The sequence below is a fragment of the Ascidiella aspersa genome, chromosome 8 (assembly GCF_963924565.1).
Source record: "Ascidiella aspersa chromosome 8, kaAscAspe10.2, whole genome shotgun sequence".
Taxonomy (NCBI): domain Eukaryota; kingdom Metazoa; phylum Chordata; class Ascidiacea; order Phlebobranchia; family Ascidiidae; genus Ascidiella; species Ascidiella aspersa.
In genome coordinates, this window is record NC_139454.1 from 1,873,103 (window position 1) to 1,895,090 (window position 21,988).

The window sequence follows — 21,988 nt, forward strand, 5'->3', positions numbered from 1 at the left end:
CGACAAAACGAAATGCAAAATTATATTAAAATTGTTTCGCGGCAAATTGAAATAAAAAATTCAAGAAAACTTCGGGAAATTCCCTTTTCTGATCTCTAAATAAAAAATTACTCGTTGCTTTTTAATTAATTTAAAACAGATGGTTTACAAAAATGTCGTGCAAGTTGTCAAAGGCTGTTTTCCAAACATTCTATTTAGGAAGAACAAAATACGAATCGGTAAGATTTGAGTAAACTAAATTGTTGGAGTTCATCGCAAAATTAAAATAAAAAGGCGCTGATCTAGAATCTTTCCACATTTTCGTCCGGGAGTTTAAATTGCTAGCATTCTTTGGGTTAGGGTGCGAGTTTGGGTTTGGGTGGGTCAAGCATTATTAATAAATAATAAATATAATAATATATTGCCCACCCACATGCAAAATGCTAACTCGCACCAAAACCCAAATGTTGTTTGTTGATTTATATTTGTTTGAATCTGTGTTAGGATTCTGGACCAGCGCCTAAAAGTTTGTTATACTTAGGCACTAAAACTTCAAGAGGCTCTAGCAAAATGGCACCGGACAAAATCAACGGAGAGACCATTTTCCCTTCTTCTACTGGAACATGACCCAGTTTATACAATAGGTAACATACTTCTGTTTAGTAGTGTATTTTGGAAGGTCACATTGAAGTCAAACAGTAGATACTTGAACGTTCACTTAAAATCGTATAAAACGATTACATACATGCAAATAAAATATATCTATCTATCTATACCTGTTTACCAGTCTGTATTTCATGTTACTTTTCTCTGAGATCTTGGGTGTGCAACCATAATTTTGCAGCTGTGAATGTATTATGTGCTGCACACTATGTCAGTGCTTCTCAACCATTTTTCGTGGCGACCCATAGGTTGAGAAGCACTGCACTATGTGTTTAGAATCACAAGCTAATTATAAATTTCCCAAGTATATAGGTGCACAATTTACTAATTCATGTGTCCAGGTAAATTTCTATAAAAAATCTGGGTTATGCACCTGTGGACCAGCTTATATACACATTGGAATAATACAGCTAATGGCCATTTATAGAAATACTGTAACCTTATTATTTTAATTCCTTATATTTAGTGACTTTACTACAAGTGAGCGTTTTCAATGAATTTTAAACCTAAAAATCTATTTTTTGTGTCTTTTTTGTTGATACTTTTTTTAATTTATAATGATTTAATTTTTTTTTTTTACAATTCTTTCTTTCCATACTTTTTTGGTAATTTTAACCACAATATATGTTTTTGTTGGTGTAGGTTTCAGATCCAAAATGTACAGTGAATCTGAGGCTGATAGATTGAGAAATCTTGGAGCTGATTTTGTTCGAACAAACAGAGGGGGTTAGTATTAATTGCAGCGAGTCCAAACATTCAATTTATTTTAAATAGTTCTGTGAATTTAAAAGAAATGTTCGTTGACAAATAAAGAAATTTAAAACAATTATATGTTGTTTTTTTCAAATTTTGACATAAGTTGTTTTTCTACTGATAAAGCTGTGTTACTAAATATGTGATATTGTAAATCACCTTGAACCTTGCAAGATAATAGTCGACCTTAATTTTTAATTAGTAACAGCAGAATTGTTTAATTAGTAACAGCAGAAAGTTTTTTTACTTTTTTAGGACTCTTTTAATAGTGTCTGACCTGAACTGCTAGCTTCGCAGAACTATTCTTTTGTGTTTATATATATTCTAAGTGTTGTGTCACTCATAAAAAGTTTGTCGATTGTAATAAGAACTATTGTAAAAACAAGTCACGCTAATTGAGAGTACATTACTGTTGCTTGTACTAGATTAAATCAATTTCATTTATAAAAAATGGGTAATTAGTGCAAAACAGTGTTATAACTGAGGAGTTCTTAGAAACATCTAACGAAGTTCTTGTTATTTCACAGGCCTCATAACTTTTCATGGACCAGGACAACTTGTTGCTTATCCGATTTTCAACTTACAAGCGGCAAAACTCAGCGTACGTTGTTATGTTCACAAGCTTGAAGAAACCATTATAGAGCTTTGTCAGAGGTAGAATATGTATATTGTGAGTATGTATACCTCACTATTTGTCCTAATTTGCTGGCTTATATTGCGACTTAAAAGGGGTAACCTCTTATTTCTCTCCTGCTACCAGGCATAATAATAACCAAAATACCTCCACTTGTAATTATTTTTATACTGCAACATTTTGACGACCTACATAAGTTGCCTTATTAAGGTTAAATGACCTCAAACAATGAATGTCATTACCAGACATGCTGTTTAAATTACCAGAGGGTTTGTTTGGTTTGTGTTTTATTTGCTTCTTCTATTGCTGGTCATGTTTATATTCAATTTATACACACACAATAGGATCCTTCTGCTATTCAAGATTAAAGTAAACATGTAAACAAATAATCGCTAGAGTTTCTTTACAGTAAAATTGTCTTCCTAGGTTGTTCTGTATATGGTGTTTTTGCAGATCACGGTTTGTAATACGTGATTTTTTTCTGAAAAGCAAGTCTTGGTCATAAAAATTAAACTTTAAACTATTAAGTTTGCTAAACTCGTCCGATTAAGAGAAATAACTCAACTAAAATGCACTTAAGTAAAGTCAATGACTTAAGTCACCACAAAACTGGTGACAACTACTTAACTTACAGGTTAAAAGCGCTATGTTTACTATTTTAGGTTTGGCTTGGAAGGCACACGGTCACCTCATACTGGCGTTTGGATTGGAAACAGCAAAATATGTGCAATGGGTGAGCACAACTTGCTGTTAACAAAAAACACTTTTAACCCCAATTTCGAGCCCTGTGTAAACTCAAAACACTTTTAACCCTAATTTCGAGCCCTGTGTAAACTCCAAATACTTCTAACCGTAATTTTGATCCCTGTATTTTTATGGCAGGCATAAATTGCCAGAAAGGCGTCCCAAGACTTTTAACCCCAATTTCGAGCCCTGTGTAAACTTAGAATACTTTTAACCCCAATTTCGATCCCTGTATTTTTATGGCAGGCATAAATTGCCAGAAAGGCGTCCCAAGACTTTTAACCCCAATTTCGAGCCCTGTGTAAACTTAGAATACTTTCAACCCCAATTTCGATCCCTGTATTTTTATGGCAGGCATAAATTGCCAGAAAGGCGTCCCAAGACTTTTAACCCCAATTTCGAGCCCTGTGTAAACTTAGAATACTTTCAACCCCAATTTCGAGCCCTGTGTTTTATGGCAGGCATAAATTGCCAGAAAGGCGTCGCCTCTCACGGACTCGCACTCAACTGCAACACTGACCTCCAGTGGTTCGCTAACGTCGTTCCCTGCGGCCTCGTCGGCAAAGGCGTGACGTCACTCTCCCAGTGCCTGCAACGTGACGTAACCGTCCGTGACGTCATACCCGAGTTTCGGCGCTGTTTTGGTGACGAGTTTGGCGCCGAGGTCTCGCCAGTGAAGGAAATGGAAGAAAACTTGAGTTGGAGAGAAATGTATCGGATTATTACCGACGGGGAAGCACCAGCCGGGAAATAACCCCGCAAAAAGTCCGACTCTTTTGAGATTCCCGCGTAAGAATGCATTTTACTATTTTTTTGTCTTCCCATTATAAACGTCAATTTTTTTGATCGGCCTTAAAAGATTAGAACAGCAGATGAAAATTGCTTCTTTATTGCAAGCTGTTTTTTAACTGAATTTATTTGTTTGTTTTTTTCGCTTTAAGGCCACTTTGATTTGATTCCAGAAAGCTAAAGCTTTTTATTTCATGGTTCACTGTTGACTTACTTTATTTGGCGTGTACCTGCCTATTTTTGCCATTTGTGGATGTTTGCAATATCGTATTTTACATCACAATCTTACTCTACAACCAGTAACTCTGGCAGCTTTTCTTCTGTTTTTGCGTATTCGATATGGCCTACTTTATAATGCACAACACCCAATAACACGCTTAAACAGCTTGAAAACAATGTATGTTTGGAACAGTGTAAAACTGTGTGAACGCTTTGTCCATTACCAACTAATTTGATAACCACTTTATATTTATCAATTCATTGCACACAATGTCATTATTTGCTTCGCCAAGTTCTTGAGGTTGTGAGTTCAAACCTCACCCCTGACAACTGTTGGTTTATTTCCTGTTTTATCTTGTGCTTTACTATAGTCGGCTTATTTAATACGGTACATTTTTCATTTTTTTCGTTCAGTGGATTTTGTAGGTATGGGAAATGTTTTTAGATACAAACGAATATTTTGCATAACTCTTCAAAAATGTGGTGCAACGTTAAAGGTCAAAATTTTAATTTTTTTCTCTTTACAGTCAACAGTTAATTTTCTATTTAATACTAAGAAGTTGTTGATTTTACATGTATCCTCACATTACGTTATATTTTGTTACCTGGAACGTAAATGTTTGTCCAGAAGAATTTGTTTTATTAAATTACGTTAATAAACAAAAAACAATAAATTTGTGCGTATCCTGGCCGCTTACAAGTGTCATGTTTTTTCAGGTGAGAATAATTGAGGCAATCTTTCGAAGAATATCCAAAGTGAAACACTTCTTACAACTTGCAGACTTAATGACGGTATATTGATTCGCAAGTTATACTTTTTTAATTAGGAGATTCAATTTAAAACGGAAATTTTAACCACGCGGCAATAATAATTGCATTTATCAATTCTTCGTTGCATAGCAGGATAAAAATTTGTCTAACAAGATTAAGGCAATTTTTAGTGAGGTGCTGTGCTGCTTATAACATGCGCCCTGTGTTTATAGGTTGTATGTTTTTGTTTAAATATCTAAACAAAGAAATAGTTTATGAAAAAAACAGTACCTTATAAATTTTAGTTTTTGTATAATCCTGTAAAGTTTGTCAAACTTATCTAACTTTAAATTGAAATCCTAAAACCTGTTCAAAATTTTGGCACCAAAACGTACACCAGAGTTAACGCCGACTTTGGTGGCCTTTTGTAGCTGCTTTAAAGCACAGGACAAACACAGCAGTCCTTTTCAGCTTTAAATTGAACAAACAACCAGTCGAGAGCAAACATCCCGCCCAAACGTTCGAACAATAACAATGATTGTTAACGCACAATCGCATTTTCAAGTCTATCATTCCGCGGCCGACATTGTATCAACACAACCTTCGGATCATGTATTGACTTCCTGTTTGGTTTTCTGCGGCGAGGTAAATACTAAAACTGGTTGAAGGATGCCTTTTTAAGCTGTGCTAATCTTTAAGGCCAGTTGTAAGGTCACTTTAGAAGTTGGACCTTTTTTTCTACCCTGTTTGATCAAAAATTTGCTTTTAAAAACATAATTAACAATTTGTTATTGGTCGGGAACACACAATGATACCTAAAAAGCAACAATATATAAAGCAGAAAAAATCTATTATGCCATAGCACTAAGACCAACGACATAATAAAGCTAAATACGTAGTAATATCTACGACGGAATAAAAACCCAATCGTCTGAATAAGACATAAACCTGTCGGAATAATGCTTAAACGGACAAAATAACGCCCGAACCTGTTGGTGGAGGGTATGGGACAATCGGGGGCCATGGGTCTGGCATCGGCCGATTTGGTGACGACATTTGGAGTACCTAGTTCGAATGGCGCCTTAGGGCACCGCTGTTTGGGCACCAGATTTGTGTCCCTGTTTGGGGTTATTGATCGGTAATGATAATATTTGGTTACTTAATTATTGACGTTGTCCATAGTTGAAAATTGTAAAAATAAATTAAGCTAGTTTTTTTAAGTTGGTTTAGGGATTTTTTTAAGATTGTTTTTTAATCCATTCTACTTTTTGCTCGAAATTATTCCGATGTGTGTATTCTTTTAAAGGCAGTAAACAACGTTTCTATGTGATTAGTTTATTTGCTGCTATTTAAGGAGTGAATGGCACATGATTGGAAAAACAAAATGAGGTTATGAAAGGGCACTATGAAAATGTGATGTCAAAACTGTGTGTCGCTTAAACTGACAGCACATAATAATTGACTAGTCAGACCATTACATTTGGCGTTGATTGTAATTCTGTTTCATCTGCAACAAAGTATCTAGTTCTCGCTAACAAGTATCGACCATTACGGTTTCAGTTTTAGCGTTTCATTCAGCAAACCGACACAATAGCCCGATTAACAAAAGCTAAACATTCCGCTGGACGCTGATTTACGTCAAACTGCCGCTTTGATTTGGGAGAACATTCATGCCTCTAGTAAAAGACGTGTTTTGGTTTTGATAATTATGCTGGGTTTCCAGAACTTTTGACACATCAAACACAACGAAAATGTAGTTACAACCATTTAAATGTTTAAAATAAAACGTTTTAAGCATTCATAACAAAATGTATTAAAGCGTTTTTTTTACACTAAGTATCTTTATATACGTCTCTGTAGTTTTTGACATTTACTGTACAGACTTGTTTATTATAGAATTGTTTTTTTCCGCAAATATCACGGTTTATTTTTTTCGCCGGTCAAAATAACCATCTTTTCAAGGCATTTAATGCACACACATCAATACAGGAAAAGTTTTATCAACATATTTCAGAATAAATATAGGAATTATTGTTTACCTTAATAAATAATTAAATTGTCTTTTAAAAGCCACTAACGCACAAGCGTCACGGTCTACAAAGCACCGCCTCCCCTAGCACCTTACGTACTAACAGTTGCGACCGGTGTTCGAGTGCTGACGGACCGTGACGGCGGTCACCAGGGGCAACCGGCGCGCGTGGGTCGTGAGTCGTCGGTATTCGACTGTGTTCAATAAAGTTAAACCTCCCCAGGTTGTTTAATCGTCGCTTACAAAAGGCCTTTCAAGTGGCGCTTTACCGACCGAGATAATTTACACCGCCTGTGTTCTTGCTTTGTTCACCGCCTCCGCCTGAATTGCTAACTCAAAAAGCGCACTCGTTTAAGCTTGTTGAGCTTGAAAGGTCAGGTAAATGACAAACTGCTGTCGTTTTAGGCTAGTTACTGTTCTGGCTGTGATGTCACAGGGCGATTGTCTTAGGTGTTGTGTCGTCATAAGGCCAAGTCAGACGTAATTTCATGCCGCAGAAATGCGTTGGAAAGCTTAAATGTCGACGAAAGAAATGTTTGGGGTCCAGGTTTAGTGAGATTCTGCGAAGTTGCAAGGTTGATTTTGTGAAATCAACGATGGTAAGATTATAAATGTCTTGCTTAGTTAGTATTGAAGTATGTTAAAAACAGTAAATAGTCTTTTTTAATTGTTAGTAAGTATAGCCTGAATAATTACTTTTAAATACAGGTTTAGTTTCGTCGTAATATTATGCAGCCATCAGATTTTAACCAGCCGAGTGATTTCGCAAATTGGTTTGTAATAAGAAATATTCTTGTTATAATGTTTAAATTTAAACTCTTGTCAGTGGAGTGTAACTTCTGTAGGAATAAACTTCTATCACAAAAATTCGCAGTGGCATTGTGACATCACATTTCATTGTAAACAGCTCGTGACGTCACACTTTCAGTAAGCTTTTCCACAAATCGCACTTAGCTGGCAAAGTTATTGATTTACGCGATCAGGCAAATTTTTACCCCTATGAACTCCAGCAAAAAGTATACTGTCTGTACACATTTACTACGCCCAACCAAAATTTGTAATATACATATATGTATGAATTAGGTTTTCACAGAATCCTGTATTTTGAAAACAAAGCAAACTATATAAATATATATCGATTTTACAGAACCCTGTCGCCGAAGTTAGCAGTAAAAAAACTAAAATCTTTTAGGAGCTTTTTAGAAGTCACTTCGCCCACCCAGGAACCCAGCCGAAGACTTGTTCATACTTTCTGGGTTGTTTTGTTTTTGGCTTTTAACCCCTATTAAAAGTATTCTGCCTGTATAGTACACCATGTCTAAGAAATAGTAACATTTTTCGCTTTCACACCCTCTAGGCCAGTGGTTCTCAACCTTTTTGACACCGCGTACCACCTCAGGCGTACCAACAAATTATCAAAAAACTCAGCTTTACTTAAAATGTATATAGGATTTTTAACAGCGGTGGATTAGCTAATTAGCCCGGAAATTTCAAAACAAATGCGGCCCACTACTCTAAAAAAAATTCCCCTTGTTTAACTTTACGAGATACTGGTAGTCAAGTTTTGTGATTCTTTGTTCTTTTTCTATGATGTCATAAAAGAAATTTGCATAGAAGTTCCGGAAAGAGTCCTATCATTGATGAAGCATAAAATATTTAACTATACAATCATTACGATGTATGTATATTTTATTACAATAGAAAAAATGCCTAACCTTTTGGTAAAAGTATAATTTTACTTAAAAACATACAGCGTACAGCGTACCACCAAAAATGAATTCGCGTACCACAGGCTGAGAACCACTGCTCTAGGCCTATGCCGCAGCTTAACTGTTAGCTTTGAGCTTGTTTATTAACTCCTATTTGTAATATATATATTAGGCTTTCACAGAATCCTGTACTTTAAACACAAATTAACCGATATCAATTTTACAGTAACTTTTCGCCGAAGTGTAAACCATTAAACACCCATAAAAACTGTTCTCGACAGCCGTTCCGCCCCATCACTTTTCCACCCACCCAGGGACCCACCCGGGGCCCCCACCTTACCGCCTACCTTCCCAGGCGATTCCGAAAAGCCGAAACTCGCCCCAAAGACCCGAGAAGTATTTGCGGCGGCAACGCGAAACAGGCCCCTGTATTTCAACTTCTGCCTGCCATTTACTTGGACGAAAAGATGGCCAGTGGTCAAGTGATGATGACCAGACCCAGTCCGGCCACCGTACCGCCACCAGGGGGCGCACCAGGCCTCAGACCCTCGTCTAGAGGAGTCGTGTTCTCCCCCAGACCCCTACTTAACACAGGTATGTCAATTTGTGTATTCGTGTAGCATTGGGTATTTGGCTGTTAAAACGTTTATAAGCTATCCCTAAAAGTAATATACTGTTACACCGGATTTATGAAAACATAAGTTATATACTTATTTATTTCAGGGCTTTTTTTTTAAATCCTTACAAACCGTTATCCGATATTTAATAGTGAAAACCGTATGGGCATCCCTGTAAAAGCACACCTATTCAGTATTTGCGCAATTAGATGTGTTTGTTGACCCAGAAAGCAGTTGTTTTTCGTGCTAAAAACTAAGTCAAGGGGGGTAGTTTTCTCCCCCAGACCTCTGCTTAGCACAGGTATTTTTTATGTCATTTGCTTTGGTATTTGCCCGTTCGAGTAATTTTGCCAAATGTAGTTCGGCCTGGTTCGGTTTTCTTAAACATTTTTTGCGGCGACCAAATATTACAACAAATTTTGCGGCGACCAAATAATTAGCATTATGAGTTCAAATTTAGTTAAACTTTCAAAGCATTAGGTACGTTGTGTTTTTTATTTTTTGTTTCAAGTAGCATTGGTATTTGGCTTTATGCGTAAAGGTTGGACTCGTTTTCCTTTTGGCGTAAGCATCTGGCGCAAAATGCTAGCGTCGTCCACTTCACACACAACACGTTGCCAATATATTTCAATATATTTCCATATATTTCAACTTTCCGCAACCGAAAGCCTTTTTAAAAAAACATTTTACGTTAACGCCAGACGCGTCCAGTGTGAACTAACCTTTACTTTGCCAAATGTAGGTCGATTCTGGTTTCGGTAAACCCCTTTTTCCCCAATATTAAGCCAAAGTACAACAACAATGCTTTGTCCGCCCAGTTTTTAGCGAACAAAACATTTAGCATTATAAATTCAAATTTAGTTCGATTTCAAAGCATCAGGTCTATTGTTTTTTTTGTTTGTTTTTTTCATTTCGTATTTGGCCGTGCGTGTAACTTTGCCAAATGTAGTTCTCATCATACTCTTAAAAAACGTTGGTAGAAAATAATATATATTGCCAGAGTAACCTGTTTTAAATAAAATCATCATACTCTTGTATTGATAAAGTATTTTGAAGTATATAAAAAAGACTGACTTATACTTTACAGTTACACGTTGCTCTGCCTAATCAAGTGGTTTGTCGATAATTTCGTATTGGCAAAAAATCTATAATTTAACACAATAATCAATAAAATCGATAGTTAGGTATATGACTATGTATAATAAATTTAAGACATTTGTTAATTCTTGGCTTGCTAGTACAAAAATATTTAACTATCAAAATTTAGACTATGTATATGTATATTCCTGCCAGAAATTATTTATTTAAAATTTATCTCTGATAATTTAAAGTATTTATAAACGTAATAAAACGTCTGCCATTTTTTGTTGATATCGGTGTTTGTAATTCTAAATGTGGAAATCAGATGACAGCTATTAGCAAAATTTTCACAAGTTTTTTTCGTCAAAAAATCCCACCTAATTTCCAGTTCGGATATATTATTAAGGCACAAATGCTAATAGTATTACACTTATCATTAGCGTATGCACAATATACTGCTAAACACCAAAAATTTCCTGCTATAATTAAAATTATTTACAAAAACAATATCGCAAAATTACGGTGGATAGGTGTTGCTTGTAGCTTCATAAGTTTAATCAAACCACGTCATTTACTTTACACTTCCGCGTCTTCATCTCACAATCTACTGCTAAGCAATAGTGTTTTGAGAGAAAACACATGTTGCATTCAATATGCTGAAATCTAGGGTTAGCTAAAAGGTGGAAATGTTTAAACAAGGTTTGTCATGTCCATAATCCCAGTGTTGTAACAACATTATTGTATGAAAGACACACACAAACATATGTGTTTAATAACATCTGTGATCTAGCCCCTCGGAAGTTGCTTTATGACCAACGATTACGGCTTCCGTATCAATAGTAACATTATTGTACGTTCAGAATACGTGCGGTTTAATCGGTCGCTACAAAAACAATATAATCCCCTGAAAAATGGTTAAAAAACGACTTGTCGTATTACAACAAACGCTGGATTATAGTTGTAAAAACAAGGCGGTCGTAGTACTTTAGGAGTAGACCAAGCTATTTTGAGTTGAATTGCTGTTTTATCGTATATTGGGGGCTATAAATATTTTGAAAATACTAAAACTTTAATGTTATAAGTCTAGTTCGATATGAGTCAAACATTTTTAAGTAACACTAGGTTTCTTTAAAAAAGTTAATAAGCCACCCACAAAAGTAATGTTTTACATCGAACTGATGAAAACAAAAGTTAGATGCTTGTTTATTCGGGGCGCGATTTTCAATTCTTACAGTTATCCGATCATTATTAATGAAAAACGTGCCGGTATCCTTGTAGAAACACACCTATTCAGTATTGCGCAATTAGTTTGCTGCCTAAAACGATGGTTCTTTACAACTTTCTCGTGGTATGTGTTTGTTGACCCAGAAAGCAGTCGTTTTGGGTGCTAAAAACATTTTTAACTAAAAATAGGTTTTGTGAAATCCTACTTTCAAATAATTCCTTGATCCCTGTCCTGAAATAAAAATAATAAAAACATATAGTAATAATATGAACGTTTTGCATAAGTCTTAAGATAATGGCTGGAGGTTTAAGTTAGACTATTCTAGCCCATACAGAAGTATAGGTAGCATTTTTTAAACGTTTTGGAGAGTTTTTTTTTTAATTTCAAAATGCTGCCTACTTCTGAAGGGCTTTCATATATATTCTTTCTACGAATATTAATATCATTTTTGCAACCACACAAAAAAGAAAAGCTTCTAAATTGTAGGGTGTTACAGAAAAAAAAACTTTAGCAAAATAATTTTTTATTCACCTCGACTCAGTTTTGAATGTAAGTTTTAAGAAAAATTGTTGAATATAAATTATTTAAAACTTGTTTAATTTCAAATGTTTTATTGTAAATATTGTTTCAGCATATATGTTTGCTGACAACTTTCCAAACTTATTCTTTCTTTTTTAACACCCATAGCAGTAAATTTTTCGGCGCTTCGCGCGAATCTTATTTTTTTTTCGAGACGGTTATCCCCGGTGGAAGAAATCCCTTTGTACCCAAAAGGCCCTGTTTTTATTTCAACAAAACTCCGTAATCAAAGTTGTGCAAACTGAGCTAACTTCAAAAACCTCCGTTTGTTCCCAGGCCGCAACAATCCTCTTACTACGTCTAACTACAACCTCCAGCCATTATCCTAAGAGTTATTTGAAACGTTCACAAAATGCTCCCATACTTCTGTATGTGTTTTTGAATAATAATAACTTTTGCCAACCGCACAAAACAAAAAGCTTTCAAACAACAACTCACCGGCTCCGTTTTTTCTCAGGCCGCACCAATCCTCGCTCATGGAGGAGTAGCTCCGTATCTGCATCCCGATCCTTTCCGTTGCCTGGCAACATCATCAGCTCGCCCTCATCAGCGCCCCTAGCGGCCAACCCGCGTCTCACTTCGATTGAGATCGAGAACGCGATCAAGCAGGTCAGTCACTGTTAGTTGCGCAACTAGCACCGCCACGTAAACTCACCTGTACATTTTTCTCCTTTTTTGTTCATTTTTTCTTCCTGTTTTTTGTATATTGTTTCTATTTTTTTTGTTTGTTTTTTTCTTTTTATTTTTGTACATGTTTTTCTCCATTTTTTTTATCAGTTGTGCAACTGCGCCTTGTTTAATGATATGCAAGTATAACATTTTTTATAGAAAATAGAGTGACTTGGACTTCAGAAAACTTGTTAAGAACTTCATTAAATTTCTACCCGAAAGTTATTTAATATTCTTTCACATACTTACTGTGACAATTATTCTTGACTATTTCAAATGTTGACTATTTTGGCGTTTTTCCATACTAATTCAATTATTCCATGAAGACGTTACGATTTCGTGAATTAACGCTATTTGGCATTCGACCGCCGAACTTTACGCCCGAATTATCGTACACCCTTATATACTAGCAGCTTTCACACTTTTTTACCGCGGACCTCTAAAAAGTTTTTGCTTCGCGCGGACCACTGTGGGCAAGAAATAAGTTTTTTTTAGGTACAAACAGTGGCATGTTAATTTCGAATAAGCAAAATTGATTAAATATATAAGTGCAATGGTCATGCTTTTTAGGGTATTAGACCAAAATCAGCCTTTTCTTTGGTCAACCTTTTATCTCTATTTATTTTAATGTTTTATCGGAATTAGTTTTTTAAATAGAAACTTTTTGTTGAATAGCAAAACAAGTCTGCAAAGTACATTTCGTTCAAATAATTAGGGATAGTATGCATACATATTTTCCTGTAACTCAACAAAATATTTTTTAGATTTATTAAAATGTATTAAAATGTTTTTATGCAGAAAGTCGCCGAAAACACTGACGCAATGAAGCGTGCCTTCCAGCTTTATGACGCAGAGCGCTGCAGCAACGTCACAAAGGGTGAATTTAGGCGTGTCGTCGAGAACTACGCCGTACCCCTGACCGCAGATCAACTGAAGGCACTTATTGCAAAGGTGAGGTGAAAGATGCCGGTTTCCGCGTTGTGCTGCGAAGTCCGATTCAGGCCCAAAAATTTGACCAGAGTCCGACTCCGACTAAATGCGCAATTTTGCCGAGTCTCTAGTCCTACTCTGACTCTACAGCCAGCATTTCACTGATTTACAAAACGGAAATCCAATCATACAATACAGGTGTCATATAATTCATCCAACCACAATACATTGTTGGAAAATATCCACCATATGCTATTCCACCTTTACAATTTCATATCAGTTTTAAAATTTGGTACTGCGCATGCGCACCTCGGACTCGGGACTTATACTGCGCATGCGCACCTCGGACTCGGGTAGTTTTACGTAGACTTACTCGAGTCCCGAGTCCGACTCCAGCAAAGCTACAAGTATGTTTGGTTTATTCATTTTCGACGTAAACTTGACCGACAAGACTTTTGACCTGTATCTATTTCAGGGAGAACATTGTTATAATACCAAAAAAGTGTTGTTATATTACCAAACAAAATTAATGAGTTAAAATAATATATAATTATGTCGCAAGGTTCGATTCCAGGGATGCGTGATGACTTGCAATTAAAAAGATCCGATAATATCGGATCGTAGACGATACCCGATGCTTAGTGGTGGTATCGGTACTCGAGCGGTTTTGCTGCCGATCTGATTTCAAGTTAATATTTTCCGAGTTTAAAAAACTTAAACACATGCTTTAATTTCAATCCAGGTTGGGATGAACCCGAACGGCACAATCTGCTACACTCGCTTCCTTAACATTTTCTCGCGCAAGACCTTCACCCCCCCTGGAATCGGGGTGTCCAAGACCGGGGGTGCTATGACGCAATCAATGAGTAATGACGCCAGTAAATTTGCGGACCTGAGCAGGAAGTTTCTCGTGACGAAAGCAGCTCCGGACCAAAGTGAGCTGAAACATAAGGGGTGTCCGATGCAAAGCATCGCTCCCCGACCCGATGCTAAATGACGTCATCAATATTTCAACACTTTATTTTTTTAATGTTAAGCAATCACTCAGTTCTTTAAATTTATGAGTTCAACCTCAAAATATTGAGACAAAATTCCAGACTTAAACCTCCCCGGAAACAAAGTGCGTAAAAACCTTAGGGATCATATTGCCCGAATAGGTGATCAAAACGTTGGTATAAAATTTTGCCAGAAAAAAATTACAATTGCAACAATGCCTGGCAGCAACAGCATATTCAGCATTAGGGATGCCCGACATTTAAGTATTGCAATGCTATACCAAATGACGTAGCAATGCGCCAAGCTCGATAAAAATGGCGTTCATTTGGTTTAAATTGGTAAAATTTTTAATTTGCAAGAAGACGTGACGCATTGCGCCACACAAAATAAAATCTGAACACATTTCTGGTACCTCTTTGGCACCGAACCACCGGTTGGTTCCCACTGTCCTGACTTAATCACCGTATGTTTCCAGGTGTCGACTCAATCGAGCGTCACTTACAGCAGAAGATTGGTGAGAACCTCAAACACGTGATCAAGGCGTTCCGCCTGTTTGATTACAACCGTGACGGACGTGTGCAACGTCACGAATTACGTAGGGTGCTGGAGAACTACTGCATTAGGCTTTCAGACGCACAATACGACAAGTAAGTGCCACTCAATACTTCGTCAGTTGTCATGATTAGGGTTCAATTATAACTTGTAGCTGAAGGATCGATATGTTGTCTATGGAGCTAGTATTTCGTATATTTTTTGCCTCTCAAACTTATCTTTTCTGACCATATAATATTGCCCCATCCATCCGTTAAACACATTACAATAGAATGTGGATCTGCTTATATTAAACATTCATAAATAGCTTAATAAACTGGTATACGCTTGTGGTCTCCAGTAAAAAAATTGTCATAAACTGAAAACAAGATTTTGTTTAAACTTTTTTAAAACCAAAACATTTTGATGTTTGAAAGCAATCTGTAGTTGTTTTTTTTTGTTCATAATGTTACCTTTTATTTTATTATCACGTCACACTACAGTGCTGTATACTTATAAGTTGTGGTAGCTTTTTTTTAGTAGTATTTTTTTCAAGATATACTGCCATCAGCAACGCTGTTTTCTATCAGATTGTGCCTCCTTTTTCCAGCCATATTACCACCGACAGCATTGTTTATTTCAAGTTGTGGTAACGATACATTTCTACCAACAGCGTTATATTCTCTCTTGTAGTTTTTTGTTCATATTGTTCCTTTTTTTAAGCCATATTTCTACCAAAAGCGGCGTTTATTCCAGGTTGTAACAGTTTTCATTTTAATACTTTTTATTCTGTTATTAAGCCACATTTCTACTAACAGTGTTCTATACCAATAGGCTGGGGTAGTTTTTGTTCATATTTTTAGTTTTATTTTCATTTCACATTTCCACCAACAGTGTTGTATACTTGCAGGTTATGGTCACGATACGACCAGCAGCACACAGGAGCGATCGACTACCGCGATTTCCTGCGTAAACTCGGAGTAAACGTGGTCGCATCACAACGACAGTTGCTCACAAAACCAGAGGAAGATTTGGAGGAAGGTTTGTTAGTTTATGTAATTTTGCGCCTTTCTACGAACGAAAACTAAACCTGCCTAAAAATACAACTATCGCTGGTATAGTTCGACCAGGCAACACCTATTGTGGCTGGATGAATTGTATGACATCCTATGAGTGGATTGCTCAATATCAACCTTATTATAGTTTCGTAAATAGTTAAAATGCAAGTTGTAGAGTCGGAGTCGGAGTCGAGTCCGACGTGCGCATGCGTAGTACTACAGGTAGTACTAAATTTCGATAAGGTCTTCTCAAACTGTAAATTGTAAAAGTATTATAGCAAATTATAGAATATTTTCCAACAATGTATAGGTGTGGATTGCTGAATATCCACATTATTTTATTTTGTAAATTGGCTGAGTACAGGCTGTAGAGTCAAGTCGCATGCACTCGGACTCTGGGTTAACTTTGGCCGGAGTCAGACTTGGGCTATTTTTAACCGACTTGGCAGCCCTACGTGTACCACAGGTTGAGAACCCTTGTTTCCAACAGTATTTATTCTTCGTGGTTACGTTTTAACATTTCTTCCTCCCATTATATCATCCTCCGTAATCTCTCTCCTTATTATATACGACACCCCTATGTGAATTGCTGGATATTCCCCTTATTTTAGTTACGTGAATAGGTGAAATGCAGGCTGTAGACTAGGAGCCGGACTCCGGACACGGGTTCCATTTTTGCCCGGAGTCAGACTCTGGTTCATTTTTTTTTCAGACTCGGGTTATTTATAACCGACTTGGCAGCCCTACGTGTACCACAGGTTGAGAACCACTTGTCCCAACATTATCTATTCTTCGTGGTTATAACATTGCTACCCCCACATTTAATCCTCCTCCCAATATCTCTCCCCAGCTCCTTGGGACGCGAAGAAGAAGCGACTTGAGCGAGAAAGGGATGTCACAGATCTCGTCCTCAACCGGAACAAGAGTCAGAAGAAGCGGAAGAGCAGATGGGTGGAGGACAAGTCTTTCGCCGCCATCGAGAAACAATTTAGGAGGAACGTAAGTTCTCCCTGTTGCTACATTTATTTAATATTGTCATATTTATAGATTTTTATTTTTTTGTTTTTGTTCTGTTTTATTGTATTTAAAGGTTTTTTGTTGTTGTTTTATTTTACTTGATTTATAGATTTTTTTATTGTTTTTTGTTTGATTTTTTTATTGTATTTTACTTGATTTAAATAAGATACGAATGAAGCTCGCATGGGAATTAAGTAGATTTGTCTTAACATCAAAACATAATTACTCTCGATAAGAACATCAAAGCCCATACAGAAGTAGGTATCATTTTTAACTTAAAAGTTGATTACGTCAACCTCTAACAATTATCTTAAGATTATTCAAAACGTTAAAAATGCTTCCTACTTCTGTATGGGCTTTGATATTCATTCTACGTCTTACTACAACCTCCAGCCATTATGCTCCTTAATTACTTTTAAATTTCAAGTTTTAAACTTAGTTTGAACCTACATCACTTGATGTGTAACCAGAGCCGCTTGATTTTTGCCATTTACATTTATCAGATTTAATTCTTTATAATTAGGTTTCCAATTAACCGATAGATAAATAACCCATACGATTCGATTTTCAGTCCATTTTTTGACTCAGCCGAGTAAATGATTTCGCGTCAGCCTGTGGTACATAAGTTTGAAAAGTTAACATGTTTAAGTTTCTGAATGTTTATCACAAATGACGTTGGTACACTACCCAAACCGTATACTCGACTTTTTCAATTGCTTAATCTGGAAGGTTGAATTTAAAATTGATAGTCCACACATATGTATCGAGGTTAATATACAGTTGACTCGATGTACCTTACTGTCTTTCACTGCATCCTAGAACAAACAACTGTAATTTTCTTTCATAACTTTGTATTGCGTTCTAGTTATGTCGTTTCCAAAAACAATAAAAATCTTTCTATCTATCTAATATTGAAGTTTGTATCGTATTGCAACCTTCATATTTCCAACTTTCTTACTCCTCTTTTCACTCGCAGACGCACATTTTTCAAAAAATGTAAATAACATGTTTAAATTTCAGAATGTTTATCACAGATATTACTGCCCAAACTGTATATACTGGTGGATGTTAACTTTTTCATACGGTTCTCCCGCAAGTCGAATTTAAATTTATAGACTCACGTGAAATGTTGCTACAATATGATTAGTTATATGCCTCAACTAAATTAACATCTGTTAATTTTTTTTGTTTTTTTGCACGTTGTATTATTTATACTCTACGTCCCATTGCAACCTTTGTATTTCCAACTTTCTTACAACTGTTGTATTGAACTCGCAGATGCAGATAAACCATCAAAATATTAAGCGCGCCATGATGACCTTTGACCTTTCAAACGACGGGTTCATAGCGATCGATGACCTCAAAGCGGTGTTGGACAACTTTGTGCTCCCGACCACAGAGGAGATATTCCACCAGCTCATGTACAAGTGAGTGGGTAGATTGCTACATCGGCAGTTATTAGCAATTACACTTGGGCTGTCATTCACCATGAAGAAGGCGAGTTGAATGGGTTCCTGAAACGTTGGTTAACAATTATTGTTACCATAGGAGCTGTGTTTTGGATTGCATTAGCAAGTACACTTTGCGTGTCAATTGCTGCAGTGTATAGGGATGTTCTATACTTGTCATTTCATTCCGGTGCCCGGTATTTTGGACTTTCCCGATATTTTGACAGAAAGTATCGCGATCCATTATGATCTTAAATGGCATCATCACTATATTTAAACAAGCAAAAATGCATTTTTTTCGAACAAGCAAAAAATGCAATATAAACATAAATTGCCCAAATAGGTAATCGAAACGTTTAATAAAATTCTGCCGAAAGAGCAATTTTACAATTAAAACAATGCCTGGCAGCAACATCATATTCGCTATCTTTAATCTTAAAAATGAATGTAAAAGCCAAAAAGGTCGAGTAGATCGACATCATATTAATTAAGACGTTTCGATACGAACTTGTATCATCTTCAGTTAATGTGACTGAGAAGTAATTCAAAACATCACTTATAAAAAGTGGAACACAATTATAAAGCCAAAACGGTTGAGTAGATCGACATCATCTTGATTAAGACCTTTCCATACGAGCTTGTATCGTGTAGGTATCATTAAAAATAGTAAATGCAAAACTAGCACGTTAAGTTCCAAGGTTGAACTAAATGCATAATGCCTTATCTTTTATCTTCCAGGTTCGAAGTTCGTGGAACTGGTAAGGTTTCTTGGGAGCAATTCCTTGGCAAGTTCCAAGACCCGCAGTCAGTCGGCAACGGACAGACGCTTCCCATCGGGCAAAACCACAAGGTTCGAGCATTTACACTAACTATATAGATAAGCATATTAGGGGAGTGAAATCTTGCCTAGCTTCAGTCATTACATCGGGTCTAAAGTACAAGATAGATGCACTTTACTGGGCAAGAACTTTCGTTTTTTAGTAACTATACCCGAGTAGTGACGTTATGCCTGGCCGAGTAATCGCTTTTCCCGTACCATGTTTTATTTTGAGAAATTTTTTTGTTGCGTTTAAAAATAAATTAAAAAAACGAATAGAAAAAAAATGACAATAAACAATTGCAAACCACCTTAGTAAGATACGAGTACAGATACCACCTTAGTAAGGTATGGGTACAAATTCCACCTGAGTATTAAATTAATACCACTGTGCTTAGTTTTTAACTGAATTTAACCCACGTCCAGGTGAACCCAACCCGCCAAGGAATGGAGGAAGTAACAACTCCCGAGATTCTCACCAAGCTCAAGAAACACGTGCTCAACAACTACGCAACTCTCAAGCAAGCTTTCCTAGCATTCGACGAGGTAAATATTAAACCTAAACAAAATCGTTTTTCTCACAACTGCCTTTTTGCGGTTCCATCTTGAAATCTCGGTTAAATTTGGGACAAAATGTTCATATTTATACCGGTCAAATTTGCTGTTTCTACAATTAACGAGTTGGTATTTTTCAAAGTGTAGGTTATTTTGTGTTAAACATAGCATAACTTGACCTTGATAGTTGACTATATTCTTTAAACAATGCCACTTGACGGTGAAGTGCTACTACTGACTTGTTAAGGTTTGCTTTTCCAAATATTTCTTTAAAATCATATCGTGTATTTTCACTTGAAATTTTAACCTTTATAATTCAAACCAACTAAAGAGAGATCCAAAAAGGTTTTAAAAAAGAGTTTTGAATAAAGTTGTTTTGGATTTTTTTTTATTATCTGTGTGGCTGTGTTTGGATCTTACGAATAAAATACCACTAACTAGAAATTTTGGAACAGGCTTAGATACCAATATAAACAATAATAATATTATTATTTTATTAACTAAATAAAGATAGCGTTAAAAAATTAGTCTTCTGTATTGATAGAGATCAAAATTTGTATTAATGTTGATTTATTTCCAACTTGTTATTGTGGCCATATATGCGTACAAAGACTTTAAATTTCAAAAAATAACAAACCGAGCGAAAAACTTTATGACGTTACAATTGCTTCTGTGACGTCAGAACCGCAAGGGCGTGATCACGAGGAGTGACCTTCGTCGAATCGTGGAAACTTTTACTTTGAAGTTGAGCGACGAAAACTTCAAGCAGCTTCTCATCCAGTTGGATCCGGAACATACCGGTTTGATCCGCTATCACAAGTACGTCACTCATGTTGTTTATGTTCAAATCTTACGTGTAACTAAAGTAGGTTGCCCACAAATATCGTTGCCGATATCCGATGCAAGTGATAGTGCAGGGTTGCCACAGAGTCTCTAAATTTTTAAAAGTATTTGAATTGATTTGCGCATTGAAAAAGTTTTACAAACCCTATGTTTTCCCACAAGTCTTTGAAGTCTTTTAAGTTATTTTCTGTCAAGTTTAAGTTTTGTGTTTAAAAAGTACCGTTTAAAAACAATTAAAAAAAAAAAAAAATTTGTAATATTCATGACCATGACATTCGTACTTGTTTGTTTTTTTAAATCGCACGACCTTTAACCTGTAGAATACCGGATATCGGTTAGTAGCCGAAAGAGTGGTTGTGACTCACGAGCAGACTAAGATAACTAGAGATCATGTCAGTTTATTATCCACTGATTTAGAGCAAATTTTATACTTTAATTTATACTTTGACCTAATGAAGTACGGTTGTGTGAAGTCCTGTCCAAATTACTCTTTAATTGTCGATCAACAGTGCCACCTGATTTCCAGATTTATACTTGGAAAAATACGGCTTGTAACAAATATTGATATTTAAGTGGAGTAATTATTTCTGTATTACAACAAAAAAGTTTACCAAAATTATTTTTCAACAGTTCTAAATTGCACGCTCACCGCAACCTGAAAACGTAGTTGCCAACACTTTGCATATCGCCTTTCGTCATTAACCTTGGCTTAAAACCCGTGCTATAACGGGATCTTCTAATATTTTTTCCACCACATCTAGCTTTCTTGAGTTTTTTGAGCCCAAGGAGTCGGTTTCAGCTCACAAGTGGCTCCACTCAACGCACAGGTTCAACCAGAACCAACCTCCAGCAATCCTCGCTTGGGACACCGTTGAAGAAATACTCCGCGTTAAGCTGTCCGAGAACTACAAGCTGGTGAGTGCGAACATGCGCGAATATTCGCGAACATGCGCGAATATACGGGAACATGCGCGAATATTCGCGAATTTATCCGAATGAGCGTGAAATGCCTTTGGAATGGTTTACCGAAATCAGTCAGCCTGTTCAGGACAAACAAGGTCATATTGGAAAAAACTAGTCTGTGGTGAGGTTCGAACTCACAACCTCGGTCATACCGGTACCGTCGCTCTACCAATTGAGCTCTACAGGCTCGGAGGGGAGCAAGTCGGTAAACAACCATAGCACCGTTGCCTGCTGCAACCTGTTTACCTGTGGTGAGGTTCAAACTTACGACCTTGGTCATACCGGGACCTTCGCTCTACCAACTGAGCTACACAGGCTAAAGACGAAAGTCAAGAAACAACGGTACGGCAATGCTTGCTACAACCTGTTTCAGCAACTAAATGGTACATAT

General features: G+C 36.5%; 2 protein-coding genes across 2 annotated transcripts in view; both read left to right on the forward strand.

Moving 5' to 3' along the window:
• Window positions 1-146: 146 nt before the first annotated feature.
• Window positions 147-4,366, forward strand: LOC146134813 (octanoyl-[acyl-carrier-protein]:protein N-octanoyltransferase LIPT2, mitochondrial-like). Its single transcript, XM_083395108.1, has 6 exons — window positions 147-218; window positions 521-623; window positions 1,285-1,368; window positions 1,923-2,049; window positions 2,692-2,762; window positions 3,235-4,366. Exons 1-6 carry the CDS (start codon window positions 153-155, stop codon window positions 3,525-3,527), a joined length of 744 nt encoding a protein of 247 aa, XP_083251234.1. The 5' UTR covers window positions 147-152; the 3' UTR covers window positions 3,528-4,366.
• Window positions 4,367-8,500: 4,134 nt separating this feature from the next.
• LOC146134814 (EF-hand calcium-binding domain-containing protein 6-like) overlaps window positions 8,501-21,988 on the forward strand; it is a 42,289-nt gene continuing 28,801 nt past the window's right edge. The window contains exons 1-12 of the mRNA XM_083395068.1: window positions 8,501-8,863; window positions 12,228-12,379; window positions 13,238-13,390; window positions 14,112-14,304; window positions 14,841-15,012; window positions 15,807-15,937; window positions 16,805-16,953; window positions 18,250-18,398; window positions 19,158-19,269; window positions 19,663-19,782; window positions 20,474-20,610; window positions 21,396-21,549. Coding sequence (XP_083251194.1) covers window positions 8,737-8,863; window positions 12,228-12,379; window positions 13,238-13,390; window positions 14,112-14,304; window positions 14,841-15,012; window positions 15,807-15,937; window positions 16,805-16,953; window positions 18,250-18,398; window positions 19,158-19,269; window positions 19,663-19,782; window positions 20,474-20,610; window positions 21,396-21,549 — 1,749 coding nt within the window. The 5' untranslated portion in view covers window positions 8,501-8,736. The remainder of the gene's footprint in view (window positions 8,864-12,227; window positions 12,380-13,237; window positions 13,391-14,111; window positions 14,305-14,840; window positions 15,013-15,806; window positions 15,938-16,804; window positions 16,954-18,249; window positions 18,399-19,157; window positions 19,270-19,662; window positions 19,783-20,473; window positions 20,611-21,395; window positions 21,550-21,988) is intronic.